The 18,606-nt window shown below is 45.6% G+C and overlaps 1 protein-coding gene across 2 annotated transcripts in view; it reads left to right on the top strand.

Moving 5' to 3' along the window:
- Window positions 1–9,628, top strand: part of Tnn (tenascin N) — a 61,497-nt gene extending 51,869 nt beyond the window's left edge. For both annotated transcript variants that reach the window (XM_038349967.1, XM_038349968.1), the window contains 3 exons: window positions 558–725; window positions 6,573–6,736; window positions 9,488–9,628. In XM_038349967.1, coding sequence (XP_038205895.1) covers window positions 558–725; window positions 6,573–6,736; window positions 9,488–9,628 — 473 coding nt within the window. The remainder of the gene's footprint in view (window positions 1–557; window positions 726–6,572; window positions 6,737–9,487) is intronic.
- Window positions 9,629–18,606: the final 8,978 nt, after the last annotated feature.

Genomic DNA, 18,606 nt, shown 5'->3' on the forward strand with positions numbered 1-18,606 from the left:
TGAGGTCTGGTGCCCTCTTCTGGCCTTCAGGCACACATGCAGTCAGAATATTGTATACATAATAAATAAATAAATAAATAAATAAATAAATAAATAAATAAATAAACATTTTAAAAAATCTACTGGGAAGTATGAAATTAAAAAGATTGAATCTGAGTATTCAATGTCTAATAGAGTAGATGATGTTTGTGGTTTTCTTGGTACAGCTTCTCCTTTGAGTTCTGAGCTCAAAGCTGATCTCTGTTCTACTTGTGAGATGTGTCAGCAGAAAGAAGGTCTGCTTCTGCTTCAGTGAGGTGGCACCAAGGGGCAGGTCACCCCAATACTACACCCCCTCTCCTACATAATAGCATTCCATGAAGTCACCAGCATTGCCATGCCAAAGAAATAACAGAATGGGACTATTAGCACCCCAGGAGAAAGTGTTGGGAAAGCCCTTTATTAACAGAGAAGATAAATGCAAAGAAGACCTTTAGCTCTGAATGTCTCAGATGCAGATAGTGAGAGCTCACCCACCTGAGCCGACCGGTCTTTAGAATTCCTCTCCATGTTTTCAGGACTTGATAAACTACACAATCTCACCTCTGGCACTCCTACGCGGTATGAGGTGAGGGCAGACTTACAGACTTTCAACGAATCCGCCTACGCTGTGTATGATTTCTTCCAAGTGGCGTCCAGTAAAGAGCGGTACAAGCTGTCAGTTGGGAAGTACAGAGGCACAGCAGGTAAGGGGTCTTTCTCTCTCCAGGAGTCTCTCGCTTCTGTCATTTGAGATTTGATTTGCTGTGTGCTATGGATGTGGGTTGTGGAATACTGGCATGTAGCAGTTGGTTGTCCTCACTAACAATGGAAGTCATGCTCTCTGAAAGCGCTTGAGGGTAAAGGAAGTCAAAGCAACTTTAACCACAAATCTGAAAGGAAGGTTTGTATGTTCCCTCCCCCCAGACCCCTCCTTGATGCCCCTCTGGTTTAGGCTGTTGTACATTAGCCTTTTTGAACAATTTCATTCTGCCTTTCAGTGGGCTTCCACACAGTGTGACTGTTACATTTGCTGTGTAACAGTGTGTGTGTGTGTGTGTGTGAGAGAGAGAGAGATAGAGAGAGAGAGAGTAATTTCAACATTTTGTAGTATTTTGCTGTAAATTAAAACAGAAAAATGGAAGTGCTGAGTCAAGGAGTGAGAGCTTTAGGTCTCATTAGCTTACACAACAGGGACAACACAAAAATGAGTGGTTTAGCCAAGAGCAGGGGCTCTTAGCCTCTATTAGCTGCTCACTGGATTCTGGCCAATGGGTGTGGTGTGTTCAGTTCTGTAGGGAAAGGAACAGAATTAAACAGCATGACTGAAATGCTGGGATTATACTGACAAATATTTTAAGAGATGGTGTGGTTGTGGTTGCTCCTTTAATACAGATTTTTTTAAAAAAAAAAAAAAAGAAAAGAAAAAGAAAAAAACCGATGTTCATGCCTTCTAAGCAAAGTCTGCCTTCTGCCTTTTGCCTGATTCCCACTTTGGTATAACAATGTAGGAATGTGTTACCAACCAAATTGGCTGACTGCATAGGTCACAGTCTCTCCTCTCCAAAATACATGAGAAAAGGAGAATAAAAGCACAAAGTAACTTTTGCAGACCAAGTGGTAGGGGAATAAGGAGCTCGGGAGCGGAGATGGTGGTACAGCAAGGACCTGAGTGGTGGGTGGAAGCTTCCTGTAGGACGGGGGAGTGCAGTTGGCTCAGAAAGAAGGCTAAACACAGAGGGAGGAGAGGAAGGGGCTCACCACACCTGGGGGAGTCTTGGGGGAATCAAGGACTAAGCCAGGGCAAGGAGATTGCTAGTACTCCAGAAGACTTGGAAGGGATCTCAAAATTGTGTCCTCAAGGCTTTCTGAGGTCCCGGGCCATGATTTGAAGTGGTCAACTATGAACAGGAAATTTCTTTGAGCTCTATGATTTCATTTCTTAAAACAATAATATGAATTTCGCTCTTGTTTCTTAGTATCTAGCATCAAGTCTGCTGCAGAGTTGATGAAATTTTTAAAAATGAAATTTCTAGCAGGATTCCCTGTCTAATCTCATGAATATTTACTATATTTAATAGGAATAGACCCTCAGTTTGGTGTGGGAGCAGGTGGGTACCCATTACCCAGGAGTTTGCCCTTGGTCACGTTTGAATTGTCCAAGGAGTCGAAGCAGGGATTGAATGGGAAAGAGTGTGCAAAGATGTGTTTCTGGGAGAAATAAGTTCAGAAAAGGCTCTACAGCTACCAAGGCCCACTCTGCTTGGACTCGCCCCTTCCTTCCTCAGGCGATCTGCATCTTTCTGGGCTAGAGATGGGCTGTGCTGTATGCGCTCTAAGTGGAATATAAAATGTGGGGGTCAGCCCTGGAAGTCAGACTAGTAGGAAAGTAAGTCGAAGGAGTCAACATGTTCTAAACTAATTGCCGTCCCCCCAGGTACTTTATTTGCGTTTTAGCCCTGACAAAGTGATAACTCCTGTTCTAAACTCACTCAGGCCAATAAGGCCAGTCAGTAAGGATTTTTTCCCTTTCAATTCAAGGAGGAAAAGGCAGCTTGGATACAACTGGGAAACACGCATGACCTTTGTTCATGTAATTATCAGGCTTGTTACAGAATGATTTAAATGATCATAATTATTATTTTTTTAAAGACAGGCTCTTATTATGTATCCAAGGCTAGCATACAACTTGTAATCTTTCTGCCTTTGCCTCTTGAGTGCTGGGATTAACACATATACTACCATACACGGTGATCATAATAATTTAATACTAAAATAATTGAAATTCATTGTCTCAGAGGACTGAGCCAGTTACATAACTCATGCCTCATCTCTAAGGTCAGACTGAATTCCTGATGGCTTCTTCCAGTCTCTCCCATCATTTGGAATAAGAGAGGACTTGCAGGCCAACCTTCAGTTGCCCACATTGGCCTCCTCATGCTCTGGTCTGTCTCCTGTAGGCTATCTGGCTGTCCTTCACACTTCAGCTAGACTTAGCCTTTCCTTCTCAGGCTAGAGTCTCAGTTCTTATGCACCTCATTCCTGAGATCTTCCTGGACAAGGTCTGGAGTCAGGTGCTTCTCTTTGGCTCGCCTGCCTTCCCATCTCCCCCAAGCTTGGCACCCTTCCTGGCCTCTTGGTTGAGACTTTATTCAGATCTATCTTTTCAGTTTGTCCCTTTCTTTCCCTTTTCTTTCTTAGACCATTAAAGTTTGCCTTTTCTGAGCCTAGTTACCATAATCCAGCAAATGAGCTGATGCTAATGGGTAAGGGAGTCAACATATTCTTAAATTAATGTGGTTCTCCTCCCAGGTACCTTATTTGCATTTTAACTGTAACTAGGGGATAATTCCCATTCTAAGGTTGTTCAGGCCAACAGGACCCGTCAGTGGAGGATGTCTTTTTAAATAGGAAGCCTTGGGAGCCTCTCAAATCACATAGCATTTAGGCAGCCGTCTAGTCTACCTGTGAGTACCATCACTCCTACCTATATGTTCTGTCTTACAGTGGTGGGGTCAGTGGCATTTTAGCTTTCCTCAAATATGCTTCTAGGTTCAGATGAGGGTTTTAAATCCTAGGAAGCTTCTGGCTACTTATGCCCTAAATGATGAGGTACAGTGTAGAGGACAGATGGTCAAGTGGAAGGTGAAGGTCTTGCTATCTCTGTGTGCACAACCTGTCTCTGTGTCTAGACTCTCCAGTGCTTTTATTTTAGCAGAGATGCACAGCCTTGGTGGAAAGGTAGGCTTCAAGCTTGTCCCCAGCTCAGACTATCCAGCTGGGCTCATGGCTTCTGACTGCCATTGAAGTCATGTCTTATTATTTTGTTATTAATACAAAGGAAGCTTCAGCAAGGCCACAGAATGCTACCTTAGTTTCTGATTCTGCGTCTTAGAGGCTTTCTTAGGTCCTTCATCGAACACTGTTTATTTATGTAGAGATAACAATGTGAACATAAATAGAATCTGTCTCAGCATTTCCACTGGGCTAGCCAAATTACTTACCGCTTATTCCATATCCCTCTTACCTGAGGTTCAGTCATGCTGGGGTGCTCAAGGAATGGGTCCATGTCCTGGGAACACTGGGGAATGTGACTGGGGATCTCTAACAGCATGAGTGGTCCAGGAATGACAATGTCCATACAGAGCTGTTTCAACCCAAAGCCAGTGGGTTAAATGTATTTTTAAAGGCTGGCATTTGAGAAGAAAAATAAGTAATATATTCATGGAGAAAAGGAAAAGCTAGACATTCATCATCACTCTATTTGCTACCCTCAATTTCAGGGACAACATTCAAGGTCTAGACTCTCTGCCCTGTGTCTGAATGTGACTTACAGGGAATATGATGCTTATGGCTTCTCCTAGTGTTAGGTCTTAGGTGGTGGCTGCAGAGTCATCCTGCACCACAAAGTACTGGGGGAGGAGGGGGGGTCAAAGTGACGTTTGGATGAGATGGACAGTGGCCACTTCTTGAGTGTGGTTCAGCCCTCCTTTGAGCCTGCTATAACTGGAAGAACCGGAATCCCTCTGAGCCAGTAGAATAGAGCTCAGCAGCGGTTTCTCCTAATGCTAATATGAGGGTCTCTAAACATCACCGGATTAACTACTTTTAAAATTCATTATTTTTGAAATGGTATGTAGTTTAGGCTAGCCTCAAACTTGCAATCCTCTGCCTTTGCTTCCAGAGTTCTGAGGTTAAGGCATGCCCATCACATCCGGATTAACTCCATTTGCCTTAGGAAGATAAACTTGTTGAATCGTAACACCCCCTCAGCGGGGGCCAGTTATTTTCTGATTCACGAACATACTCATTTTCTACACTCTGAACAAGAGGGTGGCTTCAGTTTCTTGAAGGTAGAAAAATCCATATGCAGAAATGAAATAAAAATCCCATACAGACAGAAACACACTTCTTTTTTTCTAGTCCGGGGTCCATAGTTAAATAACTGGAGTTATCTGTGAGAAATCACTTGTGTGGATTTGTGGAAAATAAGCTCTGGGAACTCATATTCCAGCCAGGAAAGCTGTGCTTATTAAAAGACTGTTACTAGGGGAGCCATTGTGTGTTATTTCAAGCTGTAGTTAACTGTCTGCAGGAATCTGGAGGGAGGAGGGAATGTGCACAGATAAAGTTACAGCCTGTCTTTCTTTGACTGGAAGAAACCCATGCAGGCCTGGCCGTCTTGGTGTCAGAGGAGTGGACTCCCTAGTTCCATTCTTACTGCTCTTGCCTTTGCTGGGTGAGGCATGAAGGGACCACTGCTAAGTTTACAGACTTGGAGGGACAAATTGAACCTTAATTTCACACAGGGGCTATTCACTTTTTAAGGGACAGAGGATGCTGGGGATTGCGCCAAGACCCTTGAACTTCCTAAGTGGACATTACCTCTGTGCCCAAGTCCCCTGCCCTTATGAGCTCTTTTTCTGCCTGCCCTAACTCACCCCAGCTGCGTTTTCAAGAACAAGAAACTCCTCTGGTTTGTGTCCCTAGAACCTGGCCTGAGGCTCACCCACCGCAGGTGACACATGTCACCCACCGCAGGTGACATGTATGTTCTCTGAATAAGTATGTGGACGGAGCTGCAGCTGTGCCGGGGCCATAGGAAGGGCTGTGGAGGCACAGATGCATGCTCTCACCTTAAGTGTGAGCCTGAGAAGCTGCGTTTTTAGTAGGTTCTCAGAAGACGTCTGTGATTTAGGTCTTGCGAACTCCCCCCAGGACCATTGTTGAAGGCTGCACTTAATAGTAGGGATGAAGCCCTCTGTGCGAGTGAGGGGGGCCCCGGGTGAATCTGCGTTTCTTAGAATCTGAGGGCCAGCAGTTGAATCTTGGTGCTCTCTTTTACGGACTCGGGAATAAGGCCACAGACTAATAATCCCCAGGTGTTCATTTCCTTGTGGGATCCAGAAGGGTCCTGCCCATCTTGTAGGCCTGTGAGAGTCACAGTAATCAGATGTAAATGTGACTGTCATTGTTGCAGGAGGGGAACTTGATTAAGCCGATGATTGATATGGGCTCTTATTGCCTTTTATGAGCTGAAAAAGAAAGTAAACTTATAAATGGAAGACAAATGCGGTAGGCAAATAGGTGCAGTCGAGTGAAGTAATTAAAGCAGATGCCAGACAGGATGTAATGAAGCATTAAATTGTACATACATGCCCAGAAGGGCTCGAGAAGTTCAGGTGTGTGTGCGTGTGTATCGGAGGAGGATCAGTGAGGAGAATCTTATTCAGTGGTGGAGTTGAGCTAGGCTTTAAGGGAGGTTAGAGTTTGACTAACGAAGGGCAGAGGGCACATGGGCCTGTTTACCTCATCAGTAGAGACAGCAGGATTGGAGGCTCCATAGGAGACAGCTCAGTGGCAAACCTGCCCACAGCCATGCTAGCCCCACAGCACACGTGCTGGCTTTGGGGATCCAGTTCTTGGCCAGTTCCCAGTAGCACAGACCCAGAAACCTGCTCAACATCCCTGCAGGGTCTTAATACTCAGGGTCATCCTGTTCGGCGGCACTGTCCTGGAGTACCACCTCGACTCCCTTCTTATCTCTCTTTCAGGGGATGCTCTCACTTACCACAATGGATGGAAGTTCACGACTTTTGACCGAGACAATGATATTGCCCTCAGCAACTGTGCGCTGACTCATCATGGTGGCTGGTGGTATAAGAACTGTCATTTGGCCAACCCTAATGGCAAATATGGGGAGACCAAGCATAGTGAGGTAAGTGACAGGTGCACATCTTTTCAATCACAAGCTTTGTCTGTCTATACTCCCAAGGCGCACCATCCAGGTCAGTGTGGTAGCCCTGCCCCCCTCTCTAAAGCTTTCAGTGAGGCAGGAGAACATGATCCAGGCTTCGAGATGTCCCCAGACGGCAGACACTATAGGGTCTGCATTGGACTACCACACCCTATAGGGTCTGCACTGCACCACCACACCCTATAGGGTCTGCATTGCACCACCACACCGTATAGGGTCTGCATTCACTACCACACCCTATAGGGTCTGCACTGCACTACCACACCCTATAGGGTCTGCATTCACTACCACACCCTATAGGGTCTGCACTGCACTACCACACCCTATAGGGTCTGCATTCACTACCACACCCTATAGGGTCTGCATTCACTACCACATCCTATAGGGTCTGCATTCACTACCACATCCTATAGGGTCTGCATTCACTACCACATCCTATAGGGTCTGCATTCACTACCACACACATTCTCAGCTGCAGGTGGGTGACTGACTGTCACCCATTTACGAAGACCATTGATGTGAATCATGTGCCATATCACTCCATTTTTAAGTTTCTTTTGTAATCTTTATGAGATAGGGTGAGTCTCATCTAGCCCAGGATGACCTTACATTCATTGCCCTGTAGCTGAGGCTAATCGTAAACCCATGATCTTCCTGCCTCTACCTTGTAAATTCTGGGATTATAGGCATTTGTCACCACATCTGGCTAAATTTTTGTTGTTCATTTGTCTACACAAACAAATAGTATTTGTTTGCTATTTAGCCTAGGCTGGCCCTGGACTCTGAATCCTCCTGCCTTAGCCTCCTGAGAGCTGGGATCACAGGTGTTTGCCACCACACCTAGCTCTCAGTGTACCTTACTAATTCACAAACAGACCCTGCTATAGATTGGGTTACTTTAACGAGGTTAGGTGATTTAGAAACAGGACATGCACCTGGTGGTGGTGGTGGTGGTGGCGGTGGTGCATGACTCTGATCTGAGCACTCAGGAGGCGGAGGCAAGTAGATCTCTATGAATTTGAGGCCAACCTGGTCTACAAACTGAGTTCCAGGACAGCCAGAACTGTTACACAGAGAAACTCTGTCTCAAAGAAAACAAAAACAAATGAACAAAAAGGGGGGGGGGAGAAAGAAAGAAAAAGATATGCATGTATGTCTCATAGTTCTAGAGGCTGCCCAATCCACGATCAGTGCCCACGTATTCATTCTTGATGGAGCCTTGCTTCTTGGAAATAGACACCTTCCAGAGAGGCTTTCTGACCTCTTTCTCTTCTGTTGTGGGTGCATCTAAAATTGACCTCCCAGAGAACTGCCTCTGAATATCACCAAATCGGGGCAATAAAACTTCAACATGCAGACTTTGGGGAGAGCACAGACATTCTCTTCAAAAGCGGACACTTCATTGTCTTTCCCATTGTCTCCAGCAGAGCTGTTCCTTTCAGTCCCTTGATCACTAGGTGAGCAGATTCTACTTTAGGTCAGACCCATCCTTGGCTCCACTTTAACCCCAGTCACCAAGAGTCTGCTGCAAACACCCTGTCCGCTCCCCTCTGTCACGACTGTATTCAAGGCTGAGTGTATGTGAGTGCTCCTCCCTTGCGGACTTTCCTGTCAGTACTTTCTGGGACATCCATGATCCTTGCTTATCAGTGTGGCTCCTTACCAGCTGTAGGACATCTGTCGACCCCCTTGGCTGCTTGAAAATTGTACTTTCCTATACTCACCATCAATCTCCTGTCCTTCATAAGCCTGTCCCGGGTCTCTAATTTCCAACCAGGTCCTGATCCTGGCCTTTATGAAGCCACCTCTCCCCAGAACTCAGACATACTAATATTACCATAAATATTAGCACCTCTCAAATCCAGGTACATTTTTATTACTTTGGTCCTTACTAGGTAGCCAGCATTCCCAATCCTTATATAATTTTCTTTTTCAAAGGGAAGAAGAAATTTGCCCCCAGGGCAATGAGGAGGGTTGGCCTCTGAATCATGGTGGCAGCATGTGGGCTGACCAGGGGAAGCCTATGATCAGAAATCAAATATTTGAAATGAGCAGCCAGCATGCCCTAAACCATTCCTGCATTTGCTAATAAAAGACATTCATCTGGTTAATGTGCTTTTCTTGGTCTGCAAGGCATTTAGCTTCTTGTTTATTATTTACTTCACAAATTAAAATACATAAAATTGGTCACTTGGGCTCTTTATTGGCCAGGTTGCAAGGTTATTAAGTGAATTAAATATTATTGGGCCCACCAGTCAAAAGACATAAAATGAAATTTTGTTTTCAGCAGGCCATTTGTTACCCCAACACTAATATCTGAACAGTCTAAATTGAAAATGATTTTACACAATTGGCTAATTAATATGTTTATTTTTGCCTTTTAGCTTTTGGAAAAGACAGAGTAAAGCAATAACTGGTTTTCTGATCTCTGCCTAGATTGACCTTCTTGTCATCCTTGTACTCTGGCCTCTCCCACATCTGTTTTCCTGCCATGGAGGCTTGTCCACCCAGTTTGTCAAATTCCAGGAGAGGGTGCATGATCTGGCCCTCCTGTCTTGGCTCATAACCCATTCCTACCCGAACTTCCTCTTCCTTTTCCTCCTCTTTCAGAGAGGGAATGACTTCTCTCTTTAGGATTCCCTCTACCATAAACCACCTTATTTTTTGCCCAAATACCTTTTCTTCATGTAGATTTGTTTGTTTGTTTTGTAGGGAGTGAACTGGGAGCCGTGGAAAGGTCATGAGTTCTCCATTCCTTATGTGGAGCTGAAAATCCGCCCCTTTGGTTACAGCAGAGACCGTTTCTCCGGCAGAAGGAAGCGGTCCATAGGAGGAAAAGCGAGAATGTTCTGAAGGCTGGTTTGAGCCTGTCTTCACAGGAGACCAGACAAGCTTAGGGTGGGCGGGTGGCCGTGACTGGGAAGCTGAAGTCTGAGGGATGTTCATAGCCTCTAACTTCTTAGATTGCTGGATACCTACAGGGCTAATGATATCATCACACTTCAAGTTTTAGAGGTTCCTACCATGTCACCTGCATGTTTGCCAGTCTCTACGGAGGGCCCAGAAAGTCAGCAAAGTAATTAGACAGTTTGAACAGATAGGACACAGTATTGGAACCGTATGGTTTTTTTAAGTCCATCCTTAATGACAGCTGTATTGAATTAGGGTGAAGAAATGAACCAGCCAGTAGATCACCAACTGGAAATCTTTAGAAATTGGAGATCTATGTATATATCCAATGATATAGATCTTTCTAGAAGAAAAACGGAAAGTGAGGTTCTGATCCCTCAGAGGTCTGAGCTGAGGCAACCTACTACTTGTTGTCTCTGTCTCCCCCCGAGTTTTGAAGGAAAAGTATAAATCTTCCTCCTTTTAAATTTCGTGTGTGATGAAGAAGGGGCAGAGAGAGCACCGTGGGGCCTTGATGCCTTGCTATTTAGCTAAGTTCTGACTGATCTCTAGCCTGCTGGAGACCAAAGCTCCCATTTCATTGCTATTTTTAACCGTCCCTTTCCAGATATTTGCATAATCTCTTTCCTAGATCTGCATATGTTGTAAATAAATTTGCAGTCATTTCAACTTTAAATAATCTGTCTCTCTAAATAACTGGTACCCCCCCCCCCAAGTCTTTCCTGGCTGGCTCGGGCCCATCAGCCCTCAGCCTCCCTCCTTCCCTGCTCCCCACACTGGAATCTCCCTCATCTTGTCCTTTTTGTGTGTCTGGTATCATTTTGGAAGATTTTCTGTAGCCAAGTCAGTGACCATTGAAGTAACTTAAATTCCTATTCAAGAAAAAAAAAATAAACAAACTGTTTGATTTTTCAAAATTGCCGTGTGTTATTTTCTTCACTTAAGTGCACTTGAATTCTAAATCTAACGTAAATACAAGTGAAGGGACAATTTGAGCATTATACAGGAATGCGGTTGGCTGTAGTCTTACTTGTGTGATAAGACAGCATGCTTTTTGGAATGTAGCCCAAGTATGAGTGGAGAGGAAGGCAAATGTTCTAGAAGCTGCACTTCCCCTTCTGGTCCAGGCTATACTTTGTTGCTTAGCTTTCCCAGGTTTAACCTCTGGGTCAATGCCAAGCTACACACCGGAAATCACTTCTGTCAAGCTTTCAAATTTTCAGTCTCAGCACCTCCTAGTAAGGCCACAGCAACAGCTAGATCTGCCTGCTAATGAGCGTGCTAAATGATGCTCACTAGGGGTTGGGGCTGATCATTAAAAAGGTGCGTGCACTTTGGTCATTGATTCAAGAATGTAGTAAGTGGTGGCCTGCTAGAGAAACAGATGAACGAGTCATGCTTGGTCCTGGAGCTGAGGGAGCTCGGAGGCTGTCATGTATTCAACACATACTATTTAAATACACTTATCCCGTACCAGGCTCTGTCCCGAGTGTCAAACCTATCCAAACAAAGCATTCACGAACATACTTTGTTCTATGTAGTCTAGCCAAAGGTTGCCAATAAACAAATGATGCTTCCACTCCAGTGGTGGCGAGTGACAGCAAATGACCAATCATCTCCCGTGTTCGAGCCTGACAGCAAAAACCAAGTCAGTTTTTATGACTTCAAGTGATCACCTCAGGAGAGTCACGGAGGTGGACAGTGACGGAGGTGAGGACTTTGAAGACTTTCTGGAGAGGAGATATTTTCAGGACAGGTTCTTGGAGTCTTGGTACACTTTTATTGGGGCTTAAGCCTGAGGTAACTTCCTCTTCTGTCTTGGGTCCCTCTGTAGAGCCTCCACGCTCCATCCAGGTCCTCTCCTCAGATTCTTAGGCCGCATACTGTGCTTGTTTGCGCAAACAGGTCTCCTCTCTGCAGATCAGAGTCCTTGGGCTCATCCTGGTGGGTTCAAACCTTTTGCTGCTTTGGCAAAGTGGATTCAGTTCCAGGTACACCTACTTAAACAAGATCACACCTTCTAATCTCTCTCAAGTAGTTCCACTCCTTGATGACCAAGCATTCAAATATATGAGCCTATGGGGCCATTGTGATTCACACCACCACAGATATAGATTGGTAGACTCCCTCCTGAGATGTTACGACCCATTGAAACTACTGCTAGGACTGGGGACTTCTCTAAGTAGTTCTGCTATGAAAGCCACCCATAGCCTTTGTTCTGGACGAGGCTTTGGTGGTACCAGATGATACCATGTACATCCCAGGTTCATTGACCCGCAGGGTTGCTCCACTGCTGGCAACTGGCGTGTGGGAGATTGGGGCTTCATTACCATCTTTTACATCTATAACAAAGTCCTATGTTGCTCTGGAGAAAGCTTTAGCTGACTATGATGGTTTGAAAGAAAATGGCCCCAAAGGGCGTTGCATTATTAGGAGGTGTGGCCTTGTTGGAGTAGGTGTGGTCTTGTAGGAGGAAGTATGTCACTGTAGGGGTGGGCTTTGAGGTCTCCTTTGCTCAAGCTACACTCAGTGTGTCTCCCAGTTGTTTCCTGCTGCCTGTGTAACAGGACATAGAACTCTCAGCTTCGCCAGCACCATGGCTGCCTGCCTGCTGCCATGTCCCATCATGACGATAATGGACTAAATCTCTGAAACTGTAAGCCAGCCCCAGTGAAATGTTTCCTGTATAAGAGTTGCTGTGCTCATGGTGTCTCTTCACAGCACTAGAAACCCTAAGACAATGACCTTCAAAGATTCTACTGTGAGCAGGGAAGGGATTAATTTTCAAGGAGTGTTTAGAGAGCGGGCCACAGCCCAGCCCCCAATCTTCCTTCATGAGGCCCCTTGCTTTAACATGGCCAGCCCAGCAGTTCATTCCGGTAACTGAATACCGGCCTAGGAAATGGGTTTCCGATAGATCTGCTTTTCAGGGAGGGTGAAGCGCTTTTCTTAGAGTCAGGTGGGTCCTCAAAGTTTTAAAGCTTATAGGAAGTCATCCCATGCTTCAGGATGACCCAAAGTGAACGGAGGTTTGAGGAGTGGGGATACACTAGAAGCCAGGAGCAGAGCACGGGCCGGGACGTCTGTACCACAAACTTTGGTAGTTTCCCGAGGTTATCTATTCTGCGCACGCGCAAGGTAGAGCTGCGCAGGCAAACTGATCAACTCTCAGAAACGTGTGGGAAGACAGCTCGGAAACTAATCCGGATGGTGGAGGCTTAAGGAGAAAGTGAGTCACTAGGGTGTGGTTGGCACTGTGATGTGTGTGTGTGTGTGTGTGTGTGTGTAATTCCACCAAAATTATCAGAGCATCAGGCCTAGAAAGACAGACTGAATGGCAAGGGGAGCAGCCAGACACCTGGGAGAGTAAGGCTGTGCCTGAGACAGGCAACATGGCTTCTCAGCGGGTGAGAAGACCAGGGAACCCGTGGAAAGGACAAGTAGGGATTCTTTGCTGCAAAGCTGTACTGACTGTCCGTTCACATTGCCAGTCAGCGCCTGTGTGAGCTTTGATGTATGTCCTTTTGCTCACTCCAGAGTCCCCTTCAGTGGGTCTCGGGTGAGTTCTGTGCATCTGAGCTTTTCAGAGTTCCCCAGGGGACTCCAACAAGGACCCAGGTGGGAGAGCCACTGTCCCCATGAAAAGCATTTGGACAGTGAGGAGTGACCAGTGCTTTTGAAACCTTGAAGTGATGTGGCAGACTTGTAGTTAGGAAACATTAGTTTGGTGACAGGATGGTAAAGGTAACATAGTGGGTTTTTTTTGGAAAACTATTTAAAATTGTGTGTGTGTGTGTGAACATGAGTGGGTGTGCATGTGTGGAGGCCAGAGGTTTACCCTGCATTTCCCTTGCTTAGTTTCTACTTCATTTACTGATGCAGGGTCCCTTTCTGAACCCACGGCTCACAGATTTCAGTCAGTCAGTGTGTTCTGCCTCCTCTGTGTAAAGATTGACGTCAGGTGGGCTGCCACACCGGACGAGCATTTACCTCCAGACCTCACACCTGAGCAGCAGCTGCTTTCTCCGCTGAGCTACTTCCCTAGTCTTCATGCTGTTTTTAATCGTCACACAAGGATGGGAAAAGTGTGACATTTCAATATGCTTATACGATGTGACAGGATCAGATCAGGGTGACTGACATATGCATCGCCTCAGACGTTTATCCTATCTCAGTGTTGCGAACATGCAAAAATCTTCTCTATTAGTTATTTTGAAATATACATTTAATCCTCATCAGCCAGTTACTCCACTGTGATACACAACACCGGAATTTATTCCTCCTGTCTGAGAGCACCCTGTACCCCTTAACCACCTGCAAGGGCTGGGGTGGGGTGCGTAGGGAAAGGATGAAGGTTCTCAGACCAGCTCACAGCTGCTGTAATAGTTCAGGCAAGAGGTAATTATTCCCTTGCTCTGTGTCAGGGAGAGATCTGTAGAACCAGCAGGATTTAAGGTGGATCGCTTTCAAAGACTAGCTGGTAAACCTCAGAGCTTGGTAGACTCTAGGTAAACCTCAGAGCTTGGTAGACTTAGTTGCGTATCATGGCTGCTTTCTCGGGAAATGCGCGGCATTCATGTTCGTCATGTGAGTTCAAGCACTCTGTTTTATATCTTAGAATTATCAGGCATTCAAGGGTTACAAAAGCTAGAAAATACTGCAGGGGAGGGAGAAAAAGGAGAGGGGAGGGAGAGGGAGGAAAGGAGGGAGAGAGAAAAGAGTCACACACACAGATTTTTCAAAGAATTGTGATCAAGGAAAGAAAAAAGAAAGCGGTTGTAGGTTGTGCAAAGCAAGGACATGCAGACAAGAAAACATGCAAAGAAAAGATGGTGAAAAGCTGCTGGTGGAACTTAGTTACTAGAAAATGTCCCCAGCTTCACTTTAAAAAAAATTACAGGTCATTCACTAAGCCTTTCACCAGGGTCATGGAGAGGATCGACAGTTCATGTCAATGGGAGCCAAGCAATACGGTAGGAGCCTGCAGCCAGGGGCAAGAGGCCTGCTATACCCAGTCTGGCCAGGAGATGGCAATGTTGCCTTACCAGGTGCCTCTCGGTTCAAGGGAACCTTTACTCCACGAAGGGAAAGTTCTAGAGGGGTTCCCCACTTTTCTTTCTTCTTGAGTATCATCCTCTGGAGAATTGGTCAGTGGGGTCCAGTCAGCATCCAGTATGAGCTTAGTGGTTGCTTAGGCAGTGTTTTTCCTGGTCTAACACAACAGGTGAGCAGGTGTTCCCTGGAAGGGAATTCTTGATTCTGCCTCCCCACAACATGTCTACCATCATGTACTGGGCTGGGCAGTGGATAGACAGTTCCAGAGGTATTTCCAAACACTGCCCAAAGTACCTCTGTGAGTGGATTGCTTCTGTGGATCCCTTGGGTTCAAGTCCCAGTGTTATGTAAATAAGATTCCCAGATTAACTCACAACCCCCTGCTCATTACAGAAATAGATGAACTTCTATATAAATAAGGGCAAAGATAGAATAGTTCTAAAGTTGTACTGTAAATTTTAGTTATTTTACATTTGGTTTGTCAGCTTTTTAACTTGCACAAAGATTTGTTTTAGACTTAATTGTAGGCCCATATTTCTACATGGTATGGCGACCAGAATCTCTGGCCACGGTTTGCATCTGCCGCGCAGGAGATGGTCACCTAACCTGTTGCCATCCCTAACGAAGGGTCAGGATGTTTTTCTGCTCCTTCTTTGTAATTTGGAGGATACCTGAAAAGATGTTAATCTGGCCTACGTGACAGAGCTGGCACACAGAGCAGGAAGATAGGGAGACGTGATAAAATGGGTATAGAAAGGTGTGGTTAAAGGTGTGGACATTACCACAGCCATTTACCTGGTTACCTAGGAAGCAGAAGGCAAATGAATTTCCCCCTTAGTTTATGTTTTGGTATATAAGGCTGTTTGGAGAATAAATGCAGAGGAATTCTCAGGATGTGAACTCAGGATTTCGTGAGGGATCACTGAGAATCTCCCTCCTGATAAAGCCAAATGAGTTGTGTCTTTAATTCCATGCCTCCCCTCTAGTCCAGAGGAATAATTTAGGGCCCCAGGCTGGCACCGGACCCCGATACTTAATTATTTTATTTTGCATGCAAAAGTATTTAGTCTTCATATATGTATATGCACCAGTACATGCCTGGTGCCTATAGAGACCAGAAGAGAACATTGGATGTCCCGAAACTGGACTGACAGATGGCTGTGAGCAGCCATGTGTAGCTGGGAACCAAACCTGGGTCCTCTGCAAGAACAGCAAGTGTGCTTGACCATTGAGCCATCTCTCCAGTCCAGCATTGTAAGTTTAAAGAAAAATAAAGGAATGTGGTTCTTTGTTTTGGCTAGTAAAGAGCATTAGGTTTATTAGTTCAGAGAGGCCAAGGAGGTGGAACACATGAAAGGGACATTTGGAGGCTTATGACCAGACCCATGAAATTCCTGGAAGAAAACTGTGCTCTCCATTTCATGTCTTGGTATGCTGGCTTCTTTTCTTGGGGTCTTATTTTCTTTATTTGTGAAACAGGAACCAAATGTGATCATGAATGCACCCTACATGCTACCAAGCCCTCTGGAATGGTAGGTGGAGTGTTCGGAGCTTAAGACTTTATATTGTCATTCCAAACTTTTGACTCTTCCTTTTCCTCAACAGGAGTATAGAACTAGCCAGTTCCAAAGGCTGCTTTTCTATGAATGGTCAACGGGATGATGAACAGAAGAAAGAGGAAGGTGAGTGAAATCCAAGGGGATGATTTGATTCTCTCCTCTGGAAGTTTTGCCTTTGATTTCTAGAACACCAACCATGCTTTTCCTTCTAGTCAAGTTAACAACACTTGTGCACTCTCCATAAACCAGGCCCTGTGCTAAATGTTTTATGTGCATTCTTCCTGTTTAACTTTTGGAGAACATCTTAATAGGGAGGTTACATCACACAGTGAGTGCTTGTCTGGCCTTCAGGACCTGGACCATCCTAGTCTTGAGTCCTAACCCACAATGCCCGGGGACTCTCATCCATTCTGCCAATGGGGGCCTCCCTTCTCAGTTCACCCCAGCACAAGTCTTTGTTAGCCTGACTTCATGCCAGCCTTGGTGTGTGTGTCCCTCTGAGATGCAATGAGCACACTGTTGATATGGGGATTCCTCTCTGTATGCTATGAATACCATCGGTTAATAAAGAAACTGTCTTGGGCCTGCACAGGGAATAGAGGTAGGCAGGGAAAGGCTGGGAGGAAGAAGGCAGAGTAAGGGAAAAGCCATGTAGCCCGGCTGGAGACAGATGCCAGAACTTTGCTGGTAACCCACCGCTACATGGCGTTACACAGATTAATAGAAATGGATTAAATTAAGATGTAAGAGTTAGCCAGTAAGAAGCTAGAGCTAAGGGGCCAAGCAGTGATTTAATTAATACAGTTTCTATGTGATTATTTTGGGGCTGAGCGGCCGGGAACCAACAAGCAGCCCCCTCCTCCTACACACTGTACTGCAGAGGTCTGTTCCTTTAGGCAGGTTGTGACCCCTCAGGACAGAGTCTCATAACTGGGACTCAGTGGACTCGACACAGTAAAAGCTAAAATATTTTCATGTGTATGCACTGCCATTACTAAATAAAGTGTGACACTTGTCCCCATGGGAATCTGAAAACATCTCAATAAGTTGAACTTATGACAGATACAGTAAATTGTTCAAAGGGATTTATTTGTTCAGTCTTGTTTGCCTGTGACTTTGAATTCAATAACAATCTTAAGACCAAAGGGCAAACAGCCAGTAGAGTACTCCAGTGAGTTGAGAATACCAATGGATGATCATTGTGCAACTCCATTTCTCAGAGTATGGGCCGGCCTGGGCAGGTGGAGCTGAGGGGCCCTTGGGGAGTGGTGAGCCTGGGAGGAGCCTGGGAGGAGCCTGGGAGGTATGCTTACAGCCCTCTGGGCAGCCCCTCCTCTGCACTGGAAAGTTTTGCAATGTCCTGGAGGAATGAATAGCAGGCTGACTCAAGACTCTGCTCCCTGGTTGCCGTGAATGTGTGGTGATAGGGAAGGAGCTCAAGAATCAACTGGAACCCCATGAAACAGCCGGCCTTGGGCAAGACAGCAAAATGTACCACTGTGCTAGCTTCTGTCTTAAGCCCCTTTAAAACATCACAGCCATTCACAAACATTTGCCTACTCTTTCCACAAGATGCCAGCCCCATGCTATGTGGGGTGGTGCTCCTAGCCATGGGGTGGCTATTGAACACTTGAAATAGGGCTGGCATAATTGAGCTCTGGACTTTGACTTGATTTAATTTTAGTGAACTAAGCCACATGTGGCTAAGAGTGGCAGACTGAGCCGTGTTGGTCGGGACCATTTCCACCATCTTGTTTGGTTGGTCAGCACTCTAGGTGGCTTCTACTTTAAAGACAAGCTAAGCATGGTTGAGAGAGGAATCAGGAGCATCTAACTCACTTCATGTCCTGACTAGTGCCAAGTTGTGGTTGACTTAGAAAGAGGGCGCATGTGCTTATATAAATACATGCATATGGACACATGTGTCTGTCCCTCATGGCTACCGCGGGGCTCCTTGCTGCTGTGTCTCACAGCCACAGATTAACCCAGAGGTCCTGGTTGTTGTTTTAAAGATCTTTACTATTACTTCCTTTTCCTGTAAGAAGACACTGGTTGACTTCACTGGAGAACTGTTTTCTAAATGTCTTCAGGGAGTATCAGCACTCTGTTCTGCACCCATGGTTGCCCAGTTCAGTCTCCATGGTTGCCTGCTTTACAAAGAGGGGGGAGGAGTCACATTCCTGGTCCTTGGCCCTGAGGCTCTAGGAGGGCAGTGACCAATCAGGGAGAATCCCTCCATTGTCGTTTCTGAGTGAGAATATCTCAATGATAGGACAACAAGCAGCTTATTCCAATGTGCAAGGAGGA

This window comes from Arvicola amphibius, chromosome 12 (assembly GCF_903992535.2).
Source record: "Arvicola amphibius chromosome 12, mArvAmp1.2, whole genome shotgun sequence".
Lineage (NCBI taxonomy): Eukaryota > Metazoa > Chordata > Mammalia > Rodentia > Cricetidae > Arvicola > Arvicola amphibius.